This window comes from Lepus europaeus, chromosome 6, assembly GCF_033115175.1.
Source record: "Lepus europaeus isolate LE1 chromosome 6, mLepTim1.pri, whole genome shotgun sequence".
Taxonomy (NCBI): domain Eukaryota; kingdom Metazoa; phylum Chordata; class Mammalia; order Lagomorpha; family Leporidae; genus Lepus; species Lepus europaeus.
In genome coordinates this window covers 98646143-98660199 of record NC_084832.1, presented here as the reverse complement: position 1 = coordinate 98660199, position 14057 = coordinate 98646143, and the positions used below count along the sequence as shown (strand labels likewise).

General features: G+C 51.0%; 1 protein-coding gene across 5 annotated transcripts; it reads left to right on the top strand.

Moving 5' to 3' along the window:
* Positions 1–8103: 8103 nt before the first annotated feature.
* On the top strand, positions 8104–13760 carry COPS7A (COP9 signalosome subunit 7A). 5 transcript variants are annotated; one of them, XM_062194708.1, is made up of 8 exons: positions 8104–8219; positions 8655–8858; positions 10388–10463; positions 10703–10791; positions 11597–11799; positions 12332–12437; positions 12589–12740; positions 12908–13760. In XM_062194708.1, exons 2-8 carry the CDS (start codon positions 8697–8699, stop codon positions 12945–12947), a joined length of 828 nt encoding a protein of 275 aa, XP_062050692.1. In that variant the 5' UTR covers positions 8104–8219; positions 8655–8696; the 3' UTR covers positions 12948–13760. The 5 variants fall into 5 exon arrangements, with proteins under 5 accessions (XP_062050692.1, XP_062050693.1, XP_062050691.1 ...); XM_062194709.1 differs by having other exon boundaries at positions 8104–8246; XM_062194707.1 differs by having other exon boundaries at positions 8104–8317.
* The last annotated feature ends 297 nt before the right edge of the window (positions 13761–14057 follow it).

Below are 14057 nucleotides of genomic sequence, written 5' to 3'. Positions count from 1 at the left end.
GTGGAGATGCTCCCGCCCCACATCAGAGTGCCTGCTTTGCTACCCAGCTGCAGCTCCCAATTCCAGCTTCCTGCTGATGCAGACCTCAGGAGACAGCAGCAACGGCTCAAATAATTATGTTCCCATCACCCACATGGAAGATCTGCATTGAGTTCTGAGCTCCTGGCTTGGGTCCCTGCCCAGTCCTGGCCATTGTAGCAGCCTGAGAGGGAACCAATAGACGGGAGCTCTCTGTCTCTCTGCCTCTTAAATAAACAAATATAAATTTAAAAATTATAAAAGGAGGCTGACGTCGTGACACTGCCGATTGCTACACTGCTGGTTACATCTGCATCCCACCTCAGTGTGCCTAGGAGTGAGTCCCAACTACCCCGCTTCAAATCCAGCTTCCTGACTCCTGGCTTTGGCCTGGCTCAGCCCTGTCTGTTGTAGACATTTGGGGAGTGAACCAAGGATGGAAGACCTCTTTCTCTCTCTCTTTCTAAGTATATTACTTTGCCTTTTCAATAAATAAAATAAATTTTAAATGTTTTTGAAAGCTTAATTATTACATTGTAAGGAAGATACCTCTTATCACTAATTTGCTAAGAGTTTTATCATATATGGGTATTGAATTTAATGCTTTTTAAAATGCCTTTTATTATGAAATAAAACACACATAAGGAGAAGTGCAGCAAAATGTAAAGCATAATGAGTATTTACAGGGAAAATACACATAAAGGGAATATAAGCACCGTCCAGGCCTTGCCTGTCCTCCAAAGGGACCTACACGTTTCTGTCCACTGACACACCAATCTCACCTCACCAGAGACAAACCGAAGACTGATTTTAGGACAGTCACTTCTTCCTTCTTTTTTATATATTTTTTTGACAGGCAGAGTTAGAGAGAGAGAGAGAGAAAGGTCTTCCTTCCGTTGGTTCACCCCCAAAATGGCCACTACAGCCAGCACCCTGTGCCGATCCGAAGTCAGGAGCCAGTGTTTCCTCCTGATCTCCCATGTGGGTGCAGGACCCAAGCACTTGGGCCATCCTCCACTGCCTTCCCGGGCCATAGCAGAGAGCTGGACTGGAAGAGGAGCAACCAGGACAGAATCCGGCGCCCCAACCGGGACTAGAACCCGGGGTACCAGCGCCGCAGGTGGAGGATTAGCCTAGTGAGCCACAGTGTCAAAAGATTTATTTATTTATTTATTTATTTGTGTTAATTTTTTCATTATTTCATTTGAAAGAAGGAGAGAGGAGACAGGAAGAGGGAGAGAGGGAAAGAGAGAGAGAGGAAGAAGTAGAGGGGGAGAGAGAAAGGGAGAAAGCTGTTTTATTTATTTGAAAGCAGAGTTACAGAGAGAGAGAGAAAGAGAGCGAGATCTTCCATCCTCTGGTTCACACCCCAAATGGCCACAATGGCTGCAGCTGAGCTAAGCCAAAGCCAGGAGCCAGGACCCTCTTCCAGGTCTCCCACAGGTGCAAGGGTCCAAGTGCTTGGGCCATCCTCTGCTACTTTCCCAGGCCATAGCAGAGCTAGATCAGAAGAGGAGCAGCCAGGACTTGAACCGGTGCCCATATGGGATGCTTGCATCTAAAGCAGCAGCTTAACCCTCTGCACCACAATGCTGGCCCTATTTTTGTTTTTCTTATTGATAGATACACATCTGGACATATCCTTTGTCACTTATATGCGTTCCATACTGTGCTTTGTCTTTTGATGAACAGAGGTCACCAAATTTGTCAATCTTTTCCTTTAGAGTCAGTGTATTTGAGTTCTAAGAAATATTTCCCATTCTAAATTCATGGCGTTATGGATTGAACAGCACTTGGCTCCCAAATTCATGCAGGTGTTTAAACCTTGAAGTCTATGTTGCTGGTTGATGCATTAAAGGTAGAGACTGATCTGTGATGGCCTCTGGAGGTCAGTACGTCACTGGGGCTGGCCCTGTGCAGGTCATTCGTGCTGGTGGGTTACTTCTCTGAGCCAGTCTGGTTTCTTGTGTCTGCTTTGCTACCTGACTCATCTCTTGATTGCTCTTCTGCACCTGCTCCACCACAGCCAGCCTCCACCACATGCCAGACTAATGAGGCAACCTGATCTTGAGCTGGGAATCTCCAAAATGTAAGGCCAAATAAACCTTCCGCTACACAGGAAGTTCTTCTCCTGTATTTTATTTCAAATAACAAAGAGCTGATAATACACATGAATATATTCTTCCATATTATATTACAAAGCCTTTCAAGCTGCCTTTTACATTTAGTCTATCATGTAGTGGGAATCATTTTTGTATGTGGCTTAACTCGGGGGTTCAGTTTAAATTTGTTTCTTGTCTATAATTATCACAGTGTCATTGGAATGTGCTTTTTCCCCTGCTCAAAAGTGCAAACTCTGTCATAAACCATGTACTATGTACATGCATATATGTTTCTGAACTATGTATTATGTTCCAAGGATCAGTTTATCTCTGCGCTGTACTATACATCTGAATTTTTATGGCTTTGTAATTGTGTCCTGGAATCTGATAAAACAGCTCTTTCCTCCTTGTTTATCTACAAGAGGCTATTTATAGTCTTTTACGGGAATCTATTTATTGGTTCCATACACTCACAAAAACCTTGCTTATATTTTTAAAAAATGCCTAATATCAGATAGGTGGATTGCTGGCCTGGGTAACCGAGAGGAAAGTTTGGGACAAAAGCCTGGATTTGAGACTGGGTGGGCAGAACTCCTCAAGCCGTCATCCGCTGCTCCCCAGGACGCATCAGCAGAAAGCTGAGTCACAGGTGGAGCAGCTGGAGCTCTGGTGTGTAATGCAGGTGTTCCACGCAGCAGCTCAACCCACTGTACCACATCTGTGCCCGCCTTGTTCAGCTCTGACAACAGCTATACTGAACCTATAAATCACTCTGTGGAAAAGTGACTCCCTCATGATACAGAGTCTTCTAATCTATAGGCATGATATCCTTTTTTTTTTTTTAAGATTTATTTTATTTATTTGAAAGACAGAGTTACAGAGAGAGGTAGAGACACAAAGAGAGGTCTTCCATTGCTGGTTCACTCCTCAGATGCAACGGCCAGATCTGCGCCGATCTGAAGCCAGGAGCCAGGAGTTTCCTCCAGATCTCCCACACGGGTGTAGGGGCCCAAGGACTTGGGCCATCTTCTACCGCTTTCCCAGGCCATAGCAGAGAGCTGGATCAGAAGAGGAGCAGCCAGGACTAGAACTGGCACCCATATGGGATGCCGACATTTCAGGGCAGAGCTTTAACCCGCTGGGCCAAAGTGCCGGCCCCGACATGATATCTTTCCATTTGTTAGGTTTCCTTCTGTGTCTCACAATAAATTATAATTTGCTTTAGATATATCTTACACATGTTCTACCATAAACATATATTGGTATTTGGTATTTTTAATGCTATTAAATACTTTTAAAACTATTCTTTGCCTAGTTTATTTTTTAAAAAAGATTTATTTATCTGTCTATTTGAAAGGCAGAAAGAGAGGGAGGGAACGAAGAAGGGAGAGAGAGAGAGATCTTGCATCCTCTGGCTCACTTCCAAAAAATGGCCACAATGCTCAGTACTGGTCTAGGCTGAAGCCAGGAGCCCAGAGCTCTATCCGAGTCTCCCACGTGGGTGCCAGGGGCCCAAGTACTTGGGCCATCCTCCTCTGCCTTCCCAGGCACATTAGCAGGGATCTGGCTTGTAAGTGGAACAGCCAGGACACAAACAAGTGCTCTGATATGGGATGCTGGCATTGCAGGTGGTGGTGTAGCTCACTGCATCACAAGGCCGTCCCCCTACTCATTTATTTGTTCCATATATATATATGTGTGTCCCATATATATATATGTTCCATATATATATATATATATGTTCTATATATATGTTCATACATACATATATATATATATATATATGTTCCTATTTATGTTCTCTATATAGCTCCCATCAGCTGGTTCATCCCACAAATGCCCACAGTGGTTGCAGCTGAAACTAGAACCCAGGAAGTCAATCCAGGTCTCCCACATGAGTGACAGAAATCCAACTATTTGAGCTATTTCTACTGCCTTCCGTGGTCTGCATTAGCAGGAAGCTGGAATCAGGAGCAAGAGCTGGCACTGATTCCAGCACTCTGATACGGGACTCGGGCATTCCCTCCCTTGGGGAGGGAACCAGTGAATGGGAACTTGCTCTCTCTTTCAAATAAATCAATGAAAAATAATGCTTTAATTAAAAAAGAAAGTTCAGGCACTGGCATTGTGGTACAGCGGGTTAAGCCACCACCTGAAATGCCAGTTCCCCTATGAACACTGTTTTTTTGTTTGTTTGTTTGTTTGTTTTTTTGACAGGCAGAGTAGACAGTGAGAGAGAGAGACAAAGAGAAAGGTCTTCCTTTTGCCGTTAGTTCACCCTCCAATGGCCACCACGGCGGCGCGCTGCGGCTGGCGCACCACACTGATCTGAAGGCAGGAGCCAGGTGCTTCTCCTGGTCTCCCCTGTGGATGCAGGGCCCAAGCACTTGGGCCATCCTCCACTGCACTCCCGGGCCAAGCAGAGAGCTGGCCTGGAAGAGGGGCAACCGGGACAGAATACGGTGCCCCGACCAGGATTAGAACCTGCTGTGCCGGCACCGCAGGCGGAGGATTAATCTAGTGAGCCACGGCGCTGGCCCTGAACACTGCTTTGAGTCCCAGCTGCTCCACTTCTAAACCAGCTCCCTGCTAATGGCCTGAGAAAGCAGTGAAGATGGCCCAAGTGCTTGGGCCCCTGCACCCATGTGAGAGACCCAGATGGACTTCCAGGCTTCTGGCTTCAGCTTGGCCTAGCTCCAGCCATTGCAGCCATTTGGGAAGTGAACTAGCAGATGGAAGATATCTCTCTTTGCCCTTTTATTTCTTTCCTTTTTTTTTTTTTTTAAGATTTATTTATTTGAAAGGGAGAGAGAGAGAGGTCTTACATCTGCTGGTTCACTCCCCAAATGGCTACAACAGCTGGAGCTGAGCTGAGCTATTCCAAAGCCAGGAGCTGCTTCTGGGTCTCCCACGCAGGTGCAGGGGTCCAAGGACTTGGGCTGTCTTCAATGGAAGGCCACAGCAGAGAGCTGGATCAGAAGTGGAGCAGTCGGATTTGATCCAGCGCCCATTTGGGATGCCAGCACTACAGGTAGAGGTTTTACCCTCTATGCCACAGCACCAGCCCCTCTCTCTCCCTTTCAAATAAATATATTTTTTAAAAGAGTTAAATAAATAAACCCTGGCACACAATAAAACAAATATTGGTCCTACTCCCATTCTTTCCTCTTAATTTTTCTTTCTTTCTTTTAAAAGATTTATTTATTTGACAGGCACAGTGAGACAGAGATATCTTCCATCTACTGTTGAATGGCCATAACAGCCAGGGCTGGGCCAGGATAAAGCCAGGGTCTCCATGTGGGTGGAAGGAGCTCAAGTACTGAGCTGTCATTAGCTGCTTCCCGGGCACATTAGCAGGGAGCTGAGTGGGAAGTGAGAGAGCAGCAGGGACTCCAGCCAGTGCTCTGATATGGGATAGGAAGTCCCAAGAAGTTGCTTAACTTGCTGTACCAGTGTGTGCCTGCTTAGATTTTTCTTTTTCCTACCCTCTTTTTTTTTTTTTTTTTTTTTTTTTAACAGGCAGAGTGAACAGTGAGAGAGAGACAGAGAGAAAGGTCTTCCTTTGCCGTTGGTTCACCCTCCAATGGCCGCCGCGGCTGGCGCGCTGCGGCCAGCGCACCGCGCTGATCCGATGGCAGGAGCCAGGTGCTTCTCCTGGTCTCCCATGGGGTGCAGGGCCCAAGGACTTGGGCCATCCTTCACTGCACTCCCTGGCCACAGCAGAGAGCTGGCCTGGAAGAGGGGCAACTGGGACAGAATCCGGTGCCCCGACCGGGACTAGAACCCGGTGTGCCGGCGCCGCAAGGTGGAGGATTAGCCTAGTGAGCCACGGCGCCGGCCTCCTACCATCTTTTAAAATGATAAGCTTGGGGGCCAGCGCTGTGGCAAAGCAGGTAAAGCCACCGCCTCTATTGCTGGCATCCCATATGGGTGCCGGTTCTAGTCCCAGCTGCTCCACTTCTGATCCAGCTCTCTACTATGGCCTGGGAAAGCAGCAGAAGATGGCCCAAGTCCTTGGACCCCTGCACCCGTGTAGGAGACCTGGAACAAGCTCCTGGCTTTTGGCTTTGGATAGGCGCAGCTCCAGCCACTGCGGCCAATTGAGGAGTGAACAGGCAGATGGAAGACTTCTCTCTTTCTCTCTGCTTCTCCTTCTCTTTGTAACTCTGACTTTCAAATAAATAAATAAATCTTTAAAAAAAAAAAAAGATGAGCTAGGACTTATTAACTTTTTAGCTATTTCAAATTTTTAGTATTTTGTTATGCCGTTATGCCTTTGACTCCTTCTCACTTCCGTTTTCTCTCTTCCACTCACTTCTCCTCCCCTCCCCCTCCTTCCTGCTCTCTCTCCCTTCTGTGTTATGCTTCTCATTTTTCCACCACAAGCCAAGGGATAAGGACCATAAGCTCTTTATTTTTAAAAAAAGGTTTATTTATGTATTTGAAAGGCAGAGTTACAGAAAGGCAGAGAGAGAGGGAAAAGTCTTCCATCCTCTGGTTCACTCCCCCAATAACCACAATGGCCTGAGCAGGGCCAATCTCAGCCATCGGAGCCAGGAGCCTCTTCTGGGTCTCTCACGTGGGTGGTTGGACTTGGGCCATTGTCTACTGCTTTCCCAGCCCATAGCAGAGCTGGACCGGAAGTGGAGCAGCCGGCGCTGGAACTGACGCCCATATGGGATGCTGGAACTGCAGGCAGCAGCTTTACCCACCACACCACAGCAGCGGCCCCATAAGCTCTAGTATTTAAAGCCCTTCAGCCCTAGCGGCCCACCAGTCCTAGGATATTGTCTTCCCATCTTTTCTGGTTTTGCACTTTCTCATCTTTCCCCTACTTGCAGGTTACTTAACTCAGTTTTTTTTTTTTTTTCTTTTTTTTTTTTTTTTTTTTTTTTTTAACAGGCAGAGTGGATAGTGAGAGAGAGAGAGACAGAGAGAAAGGTCTTCCTTTTTGCCGTTGGTTCACCCTCCAATGGCCGCTGCGGACGGCGCATCTCGCTGATCCGAAGCCAGGAGCCAGGTGCTTCTCCTGGTCTCCCATGCAGGTGCAGGGCCCAAGCACTTGGGCCATCCTCCACTGCCTTCCCGGGCCATAGCAGAGAGCTGGCCTGGAAGAGGGGCAACCGGGATAGACTCCAGCGCCCCAACTGGGACTAGAACCCGGTGTGCTGGCGCCGCAAGGCGGAGGATTAGCCTGTTAAGCCACGGCGCGGGCCAAACTCAGTTTTTCTATCTGCAAAGTGGAGATAACTACTAGATTGCTGTGAGAATCGAATGAATTAGGTAAAGCTCATAGTTCAGTGCTGAACATAACAAGCAGCCTCTAAATTTTTTAAAGTGTCAGAGGTGACGTGGAAAGATGATTTTGAATTCAAAAAGACTTAAATTCCAAGTAAATCTGATTTTTACGAGCCTCAACTTACTTATGTAAGAATAAGAAAGATGACATACGGCTCTCTTCCACCGAGGGTTTTCTCCCTCTCGCCTCTTGAATTAAGTCAGTGAGCCAGAAACCTCACTGAGTACATGACGTCATCACGGTAGGGGCGTCCAGGAGTCGAACGGGGTGCAGAACAGCTGTCCGCACGCACAAGTCACAAAGGAGCCTGCTGTCTCTCCTGCTCCTCCAACAGGTGGGCGGTTGGCCTCCCCACGTGCTCTCGGCGGAGCCTCTACGCTTGCCTACTGTTTCCTCCTCCACCTCCCCGTCTCCTGCCATCACCGTCTTCCTCTCGCCCCGGCCACGCGGCGCGGCCCGGATGCCCAGACCGCCAACCACAGCCTGGGACCAGGGGTCCCCTCGGGATTCAGTCCCTAGCACTCTTCCACTCATAAAGTTTTATTGAAACAGCAGAAAAAAAGGCTCCCGCCATCCTTCCCCCGGCAACCAATCCAAAGAGCAGCGCGCCGGGCTCTCGGCGGCCGGCGGGGCGGGGCCTCCGCCACCTGCGCCCCGGGGCGGAAGTACGGCCGGAAGCCGGCCATCGAGTTCAGTGGCCAGAGCGGCCCTGCAGGGAGGTGGCAGGAAAGGCTTGGAACAGCTGCCGGAGGTGACGGAACGACGGCCCCGCCCGGTGCGCTGGAAGACGAAGCTTCCAGGTAGCGGCCCGCAGAGACTGGCCCAGGGTACGACGGGACCGTCGGCGGGAGCCCATGGTCCCTGGGCGGCCTCTTTAAGGGAGGAGGTGGAGCCACGTGTAAGGAGCGTGGGGGTGAGGTCACGTGGTCGGGGGCACGTGTGGGAGCGAGTGGAGAACCGAGGGGTGCGTTGTCGTTGGGGTGCATGACCTGTGACCCCAGCCGTCGCCGCGCTGCATCCTGTGCCTTGGGAGTTAGTCCCGGGGCAGGGGGAGAGGGTGGGCGTGGCAGCCCTGTGGGGCGGCTGCCTTTAGGGGCCACGTTCTCCATTGCTCCTGCTCTGATTCCTCCCTGCAGAAATGGCTTGTTGCTTCTACGGTCCGGCCCCTTTGCCCTCGCCTTTGCCATCCCGCCAGTGCTCAGGGACCTGCAGTTTCACGTCCTCTTTCCTTGCAGCTCCAGTCATCCTGAGCCCAGGTCCCCCAGCTCAGTACAGCCATGAGTGCGGAGGTGAAGGTGACAGGGCAGAACCAGGAGCAGTTTTTGCTGCTGGCCAAGTCGGCTAAGGGGGCAGCGCTGGCCACACTCATCCACCAGGTGTTGGAGGCCCCTGGTGTCTACGTATTTGGGGAACTGCTGGATATGCCTAATGTTAGAGAGGTGGGTTGCTGGCCTGGGTAGCCCCTCAGGGAAGCATGGGGCAGAAGTCTGGCTTTGAGAATGGACTCATTTCGCAACCCCACGAAACCATTCTGTTGAACAAGAACACAGTGATGATTAACTGGCGCGTTGCAAAAGTAAATAAGCAAGTGAACGTCTTAGTTTGTCTGTCCTTGTAACAGAGAGAATGCAGTATTTGCATTTGTAAGCAAAAGAGCATGTCATTGCAAATAGGAAGCTTGGGTTCCAGTCTGTCCCCCCCAGTGTAATACCTCCTGACAATCGGGGCGTCTCGTTGAGGGCCTCGGTTTCCTCTTTTAAAGATGGAGATGATATTTCTCAACGGCCACTGTAGAATTCCAGTAAGATCATGGGAAGGTGTTAGGCCTGATACAGATGAAATGAACAGGTTAAATTAGCAGACGGTGCTCTCCCTGGGCAGCCTGTGTTAATCCACCTGAGAAAGGAAAGAGAGGAGGTGTCTTTCCCCCCCAGAGACACATGGCAGACTGCTGGAACACAGCAGACTTTCACAGAGAAGTTGCAAGGTTGAAAGTCCAGGGCGGATGAGTCATCACGATGTGTGATCCCCGCCCATGCCCTGAGACGCTGTGACAGAGATGTGTAGGTAAACTGTTAGCCAGTTTGTGCGGGCTTGGGATTGAGTCAGTGGATATGGCTTTTTGAGGTCACTGTGATATGGAAAAAATTGGGGCTTTTTTCCCCCTGCTTTCATCTGCAGTGGATCCAAAAAGTATCCGCTAATAAGGGGAACACAGAGAAGCACTGAGTGCCCGTGTGGCCCTCTGCTGTGGTGTTCAGTACCAAACAGGAGTCTTAGGAACCAGTGGAAGAGATGGGATGATGGATAGTGCCGTATAAATCATTGGTTCAGCAAGTATGTACTGCGAGGGCTGACCACACGCAGAGGTCTGTTTTCTCTTGGTGGGATACCAGAGACTTGGTCTGGAATCCTATTGAAAGATATTCTAATTTCAGACCCTTCTGCAGGGATTGATGGGTTAAATGCCCAAATGAGTGATCAGATAGACGAGGAGGCATGGGTGGGCTGGACTGGGTGATGGAAGACCACCTCCCACCGATGCGGGGCTGCGGCAGAGACCACAGCTCAGATGCCTGCGGGTATGCAGCTGTCAACACGGGAGGCCAGACTGGTGAACAGAGGGGTCGGAGACTGGACTGCAGAGGGTGTTCAGATTCAGGAAGAGCAGACATGCCCAGGGCCAGACAGTACAGCTGGCCGCTCCTGGAGGATGTGTCTTACATTTGGAACACTGAATGTTTTCAACCTTGAGTTTACTGGAGGGTGTGTATGCATTGGGGAAGTAGTCCAAGCAAAGGTGGAAATGAGCCCTACCTGTGGGGAGAGTGATCAGAGAGCCCCTCTTGGTGAGCTGGGAGGGGTGACATTTTCCATGAAAGATGGGGCCAGGAAGTGGGGCTGGAAACAGAGGGAGGGTGGCAGGGGAAGCCCTTGCCATCACCACGTCTCTTGCCTCACCCTGCAGCTCGCCGAAAGTGACTTTGCTTCCACGTTCCGGCTGCTCACCGTGTTTGCTTATGGGACGTATGCCGACTACTTAGGTAACCAGGGGGGCTGGAGCCGTGCAGTAATGGGAATGGAAGAAGGGTGATTTTTGGAGGAACTTGAAGAGAAAATTCTTGGGATACCCTACGTAGGTACCCTGGATGCACAGTTTCAGGGTCAAGACCTGAATTGGATTGAAAAACTCAGAACAAAACAAAACAAAAAACAAGGGTGAAGGAAGTGTAGGCTTCCCACAAAACTAAATCGATTTCCTCCACTTTGTCCTCTTCCCCAGCTGAAGCCCGGAACCTCCCCCCACTCACAGAGGCTCAGAAGAATAAGCTTCGACACCTCTCCGTGGTCACACTGGCTGCCAAAGTCAAGGTGAGTGGCAGTCTCCCAGGCCTAGGCATCTTTCTCTGTGTCCGGGAGGTGACGCTAGGATGTCTCAGGACCAGACTTGCCTCATCCTGCCCCCCTCAGGGTCTGTCTGGAGTCCATCACCGAGCCGTTTAGGCTGAGCCTTCTCTTAGTTTTCTTTTTGTAGGTTTTCAGTCACCTTAAGTTCTAAGTAAACATCTTGTGTATGTTGCTGGAAGTAGCAACTAGGGTGCCATGCATGTGTTGTACAATTACTTCCGTTCCCCTGGCCTCAGCTGGAACAGGCTCTCTTCTGACAAGGTGCCAGGCTTCTGTTTGGTGGAGTAAGGCACGCATATAACGCAGAAGGATCTCTGTATTCCTGCTGGCCTCGTTTTCCTGCCACACCCCCAAGCTGAGGTTTCCCAGTTGTTATTTGACTGTCTTGTTACTGTCCTGACTTGATTTAAACCGAGCTCTCCATTGTGCAATGCCTGTGCAGAAGTCAGACCTCTCCCCTGCCGCATATTCCCACTGTGCCAGGGTGATCTTGACCTAGGGCTGCCTGAGCTCCTGAGCTGTGGCCAGAGGAATGACCCCAGGCAGGTGTGACTTGCTTGCTCCCTCTGGTCTGGAGAAATAGGGTGGTAAGGGAGCTTAAGTCTTGTGTTTTATTTAAGATTGGCCTTCTCATGCTGTTTTCTTGAGGTGGGAATACATTAACTTACCATGCCCTAGAGGAAGTGGTGTAGGAACAGAGCGGAGGGCAGATAATTTTTGGAAACCCCTTCCTGCTGCGGCTCCTCACAAATCTGGCCTCCCGGCCCAGTGCATCCCATACGCAGTGTTGCTGGAGGCGCTGGCCCTGCGGAATGTGCGGCAGCTGGAGGACCTGGTGATCGAGGCCGTGTACGCAGATGTGCTCCGCGGCTCCCTGGACCAGCGCAATCAGCGGCTGGAGGTGGACTACAGCATCGGGCGAGACATCCAGCGCCAGGACCTCAGCGCCATTGCCCGAACCCTGCAGGAGTGGTGAGAGCCGAGGGCGGCACTGTCCCTCCCCTCCTCACCCCAAGAAAGGGAGAGGTACTTCAGGGCAGGAGAGAGCAGGGGCTGGGCTGGGCTGCGACCCAGGAGGCTGAAGCAAAGTGAGCCATTCCTCCAAAGGCATCGGAGGCAGGAGGCAGGAGGCAGTGTCCTTGGGAGCGGGGATGCTACCCAGGTCGGTCACCTGTCTAGGCTGGATTCAACTCATTGGTTTGTGACTGCCGTTAGCCACAGGCCTCTGTCTGCTCCTGTCTAGCCTCACTGTCCGTCCTCATTCATCCCCCACCCCTTTGGTTTTCCGCTTCTCCTCCGACTTGCCCAGCACTTGCGGCACTTCCCCGCCCCTCCCCTGTCCCACGTGAGGGTCTGTCTCACTGTGGGGACTGCTGTAGGTGGTTGCCAAGGCCCAACTCGGACAGGGGTTAGATGCTGGGAGCTACGGGTCTTTTGGAGTCTGTTTGTCGTGAGTGCGCTCGCAGCCCTCTGTGCTGACGCGTCTCATCGCCCCGCCCTGCAGGTGTGTGGGCTGTGAGGTTGTGCTGTCAGGCATTGAGGAGCAGGTGAGCCGGGCCAACCAGCACAAGGAGCAGCAGCTGGGCCTGAAGCAGCAGATTGAGAGTGAGGTGAGCAGGGCTCACCCACACTGCCCCAGCCTGGGCCACTTGTCCTGTGCAGAGGGGTTTGGACCATGACTGTAGCAGACAGGTTAGATGGGCAGAGTCTGTCATGTTCTGGAAACTTCTTTGCTCCCCCCTATGGCTTTCATCCTGGTAGGTTGCCAACCTTAAGAAAACCATTAAAGTTACCACGGCAGCAGCGGCTGCAGCCACATCTCAGGACCCTGAGCAACACCTGACTGAGCTGAGAGAACCAGCTGCAGGCACCAACCAGCGCCAGCCCAGCAAGAAGGCCTCAAAGGGCAAAGGGTGAGCCGAGCGGCGGAGCTCTTGCTCCGGGGCACTCCACTCTCAGCTCAGGGACCCGGCTGCTCTTGCATCCTCTCCTTTCATCCTTTGCATGGGGATAGGGAGTTGGGGGAGGCTTCGGGGGTAGGGAGTCCCTGCACCCATTCTCTTTCTCTTCCCCTTGCCAGGCTCCGAGGGAGTGCCAAGATTTGGTCCAAGTCGAACTGAAGGGACTGTCATTTCTTCCTTGGGACTGTGGGTCCCAGCTGCCTGCCTGCCCTTAGGAGTTCTCAGAGAGCTTTCCTGTGCCCCTGGCCAGCTGATAATCCTCCGTTCATGACCTTTCACCCACCCCCCACCCTCAAGCATAGATCACACCTCCTCTGGGGAGGAGGCAAGTACAGGTCACATTTTTACTGGTACTCTTGTTTTATGTGACTTTCTAATGTGTTGCATTGCCCCCTTCCCCATCGTGCTCTGTTTCTTTAAGAGCTCGACATCTGTCCTGTTCCTTACATCTGTCGCCAGATAAGGAGCTAGCTCTGATGGGGCTTGCTCTGTCTCCAGCATAACCCACAGGTGTTCCTTCTCCTGCCCTGTTGCTGCATGCCTGTCCCCCCCCCCATCACTCCCTACCCCCACCTATGGGTGGCATCTCAAGAGCCATGGGCCCTTACCTTTATGCCCACCCTGAGAGTTTGGGAGCCAGCTTGCCATTCTGAATGACTGGACACTTTCATCCTAGAATTCTCTCACACTACGGTTGTCTCCTCTCCTCTTTCCTCCTCTTGGATCCTGGGAGTGCTGCACCTTCAGTAACCCCAGAGCCCAAGGAGGGCGGCTGTTATTAGGATGTTGAGAGATGGCTCTGTGGGCCCTGACTGTCTTGGGAAGCCTGGTGGCAGTCCTGCAAGGCTTTATGTCCCCTGTTGTGACTTTGGTGGGGAAGGGAGGGCATATAGATTGTATTTAAAAAGGTATATATGCATATATCTATATATAACATGACACAGAAATAAATCTATGAGAAGTCTATCTACACACATGTCCTGCACTGGCTATCTTCTGTGTTTGATATTTGTGGATGGGATGAAGACTCATTCCCAGTCTACTCTAAAAAAGGGCTGGAAAATGACAGAACCAGATTCTAAATCCCAAGTCCTGGCCTGGCAGCCAGGACCCCTGGATGCTGGTGCCCTGTGACTTTGGACAGACTGCTCCATACCTGAGCGCTCCTTCCTGAGCACCCACATGTGCCGGTCACGCTCCCTGCCTCCTGCATCATCAGAGAATCCTCAGGGGAAGAGTTGATGACGAACTTGGATTTCACGTCACAGT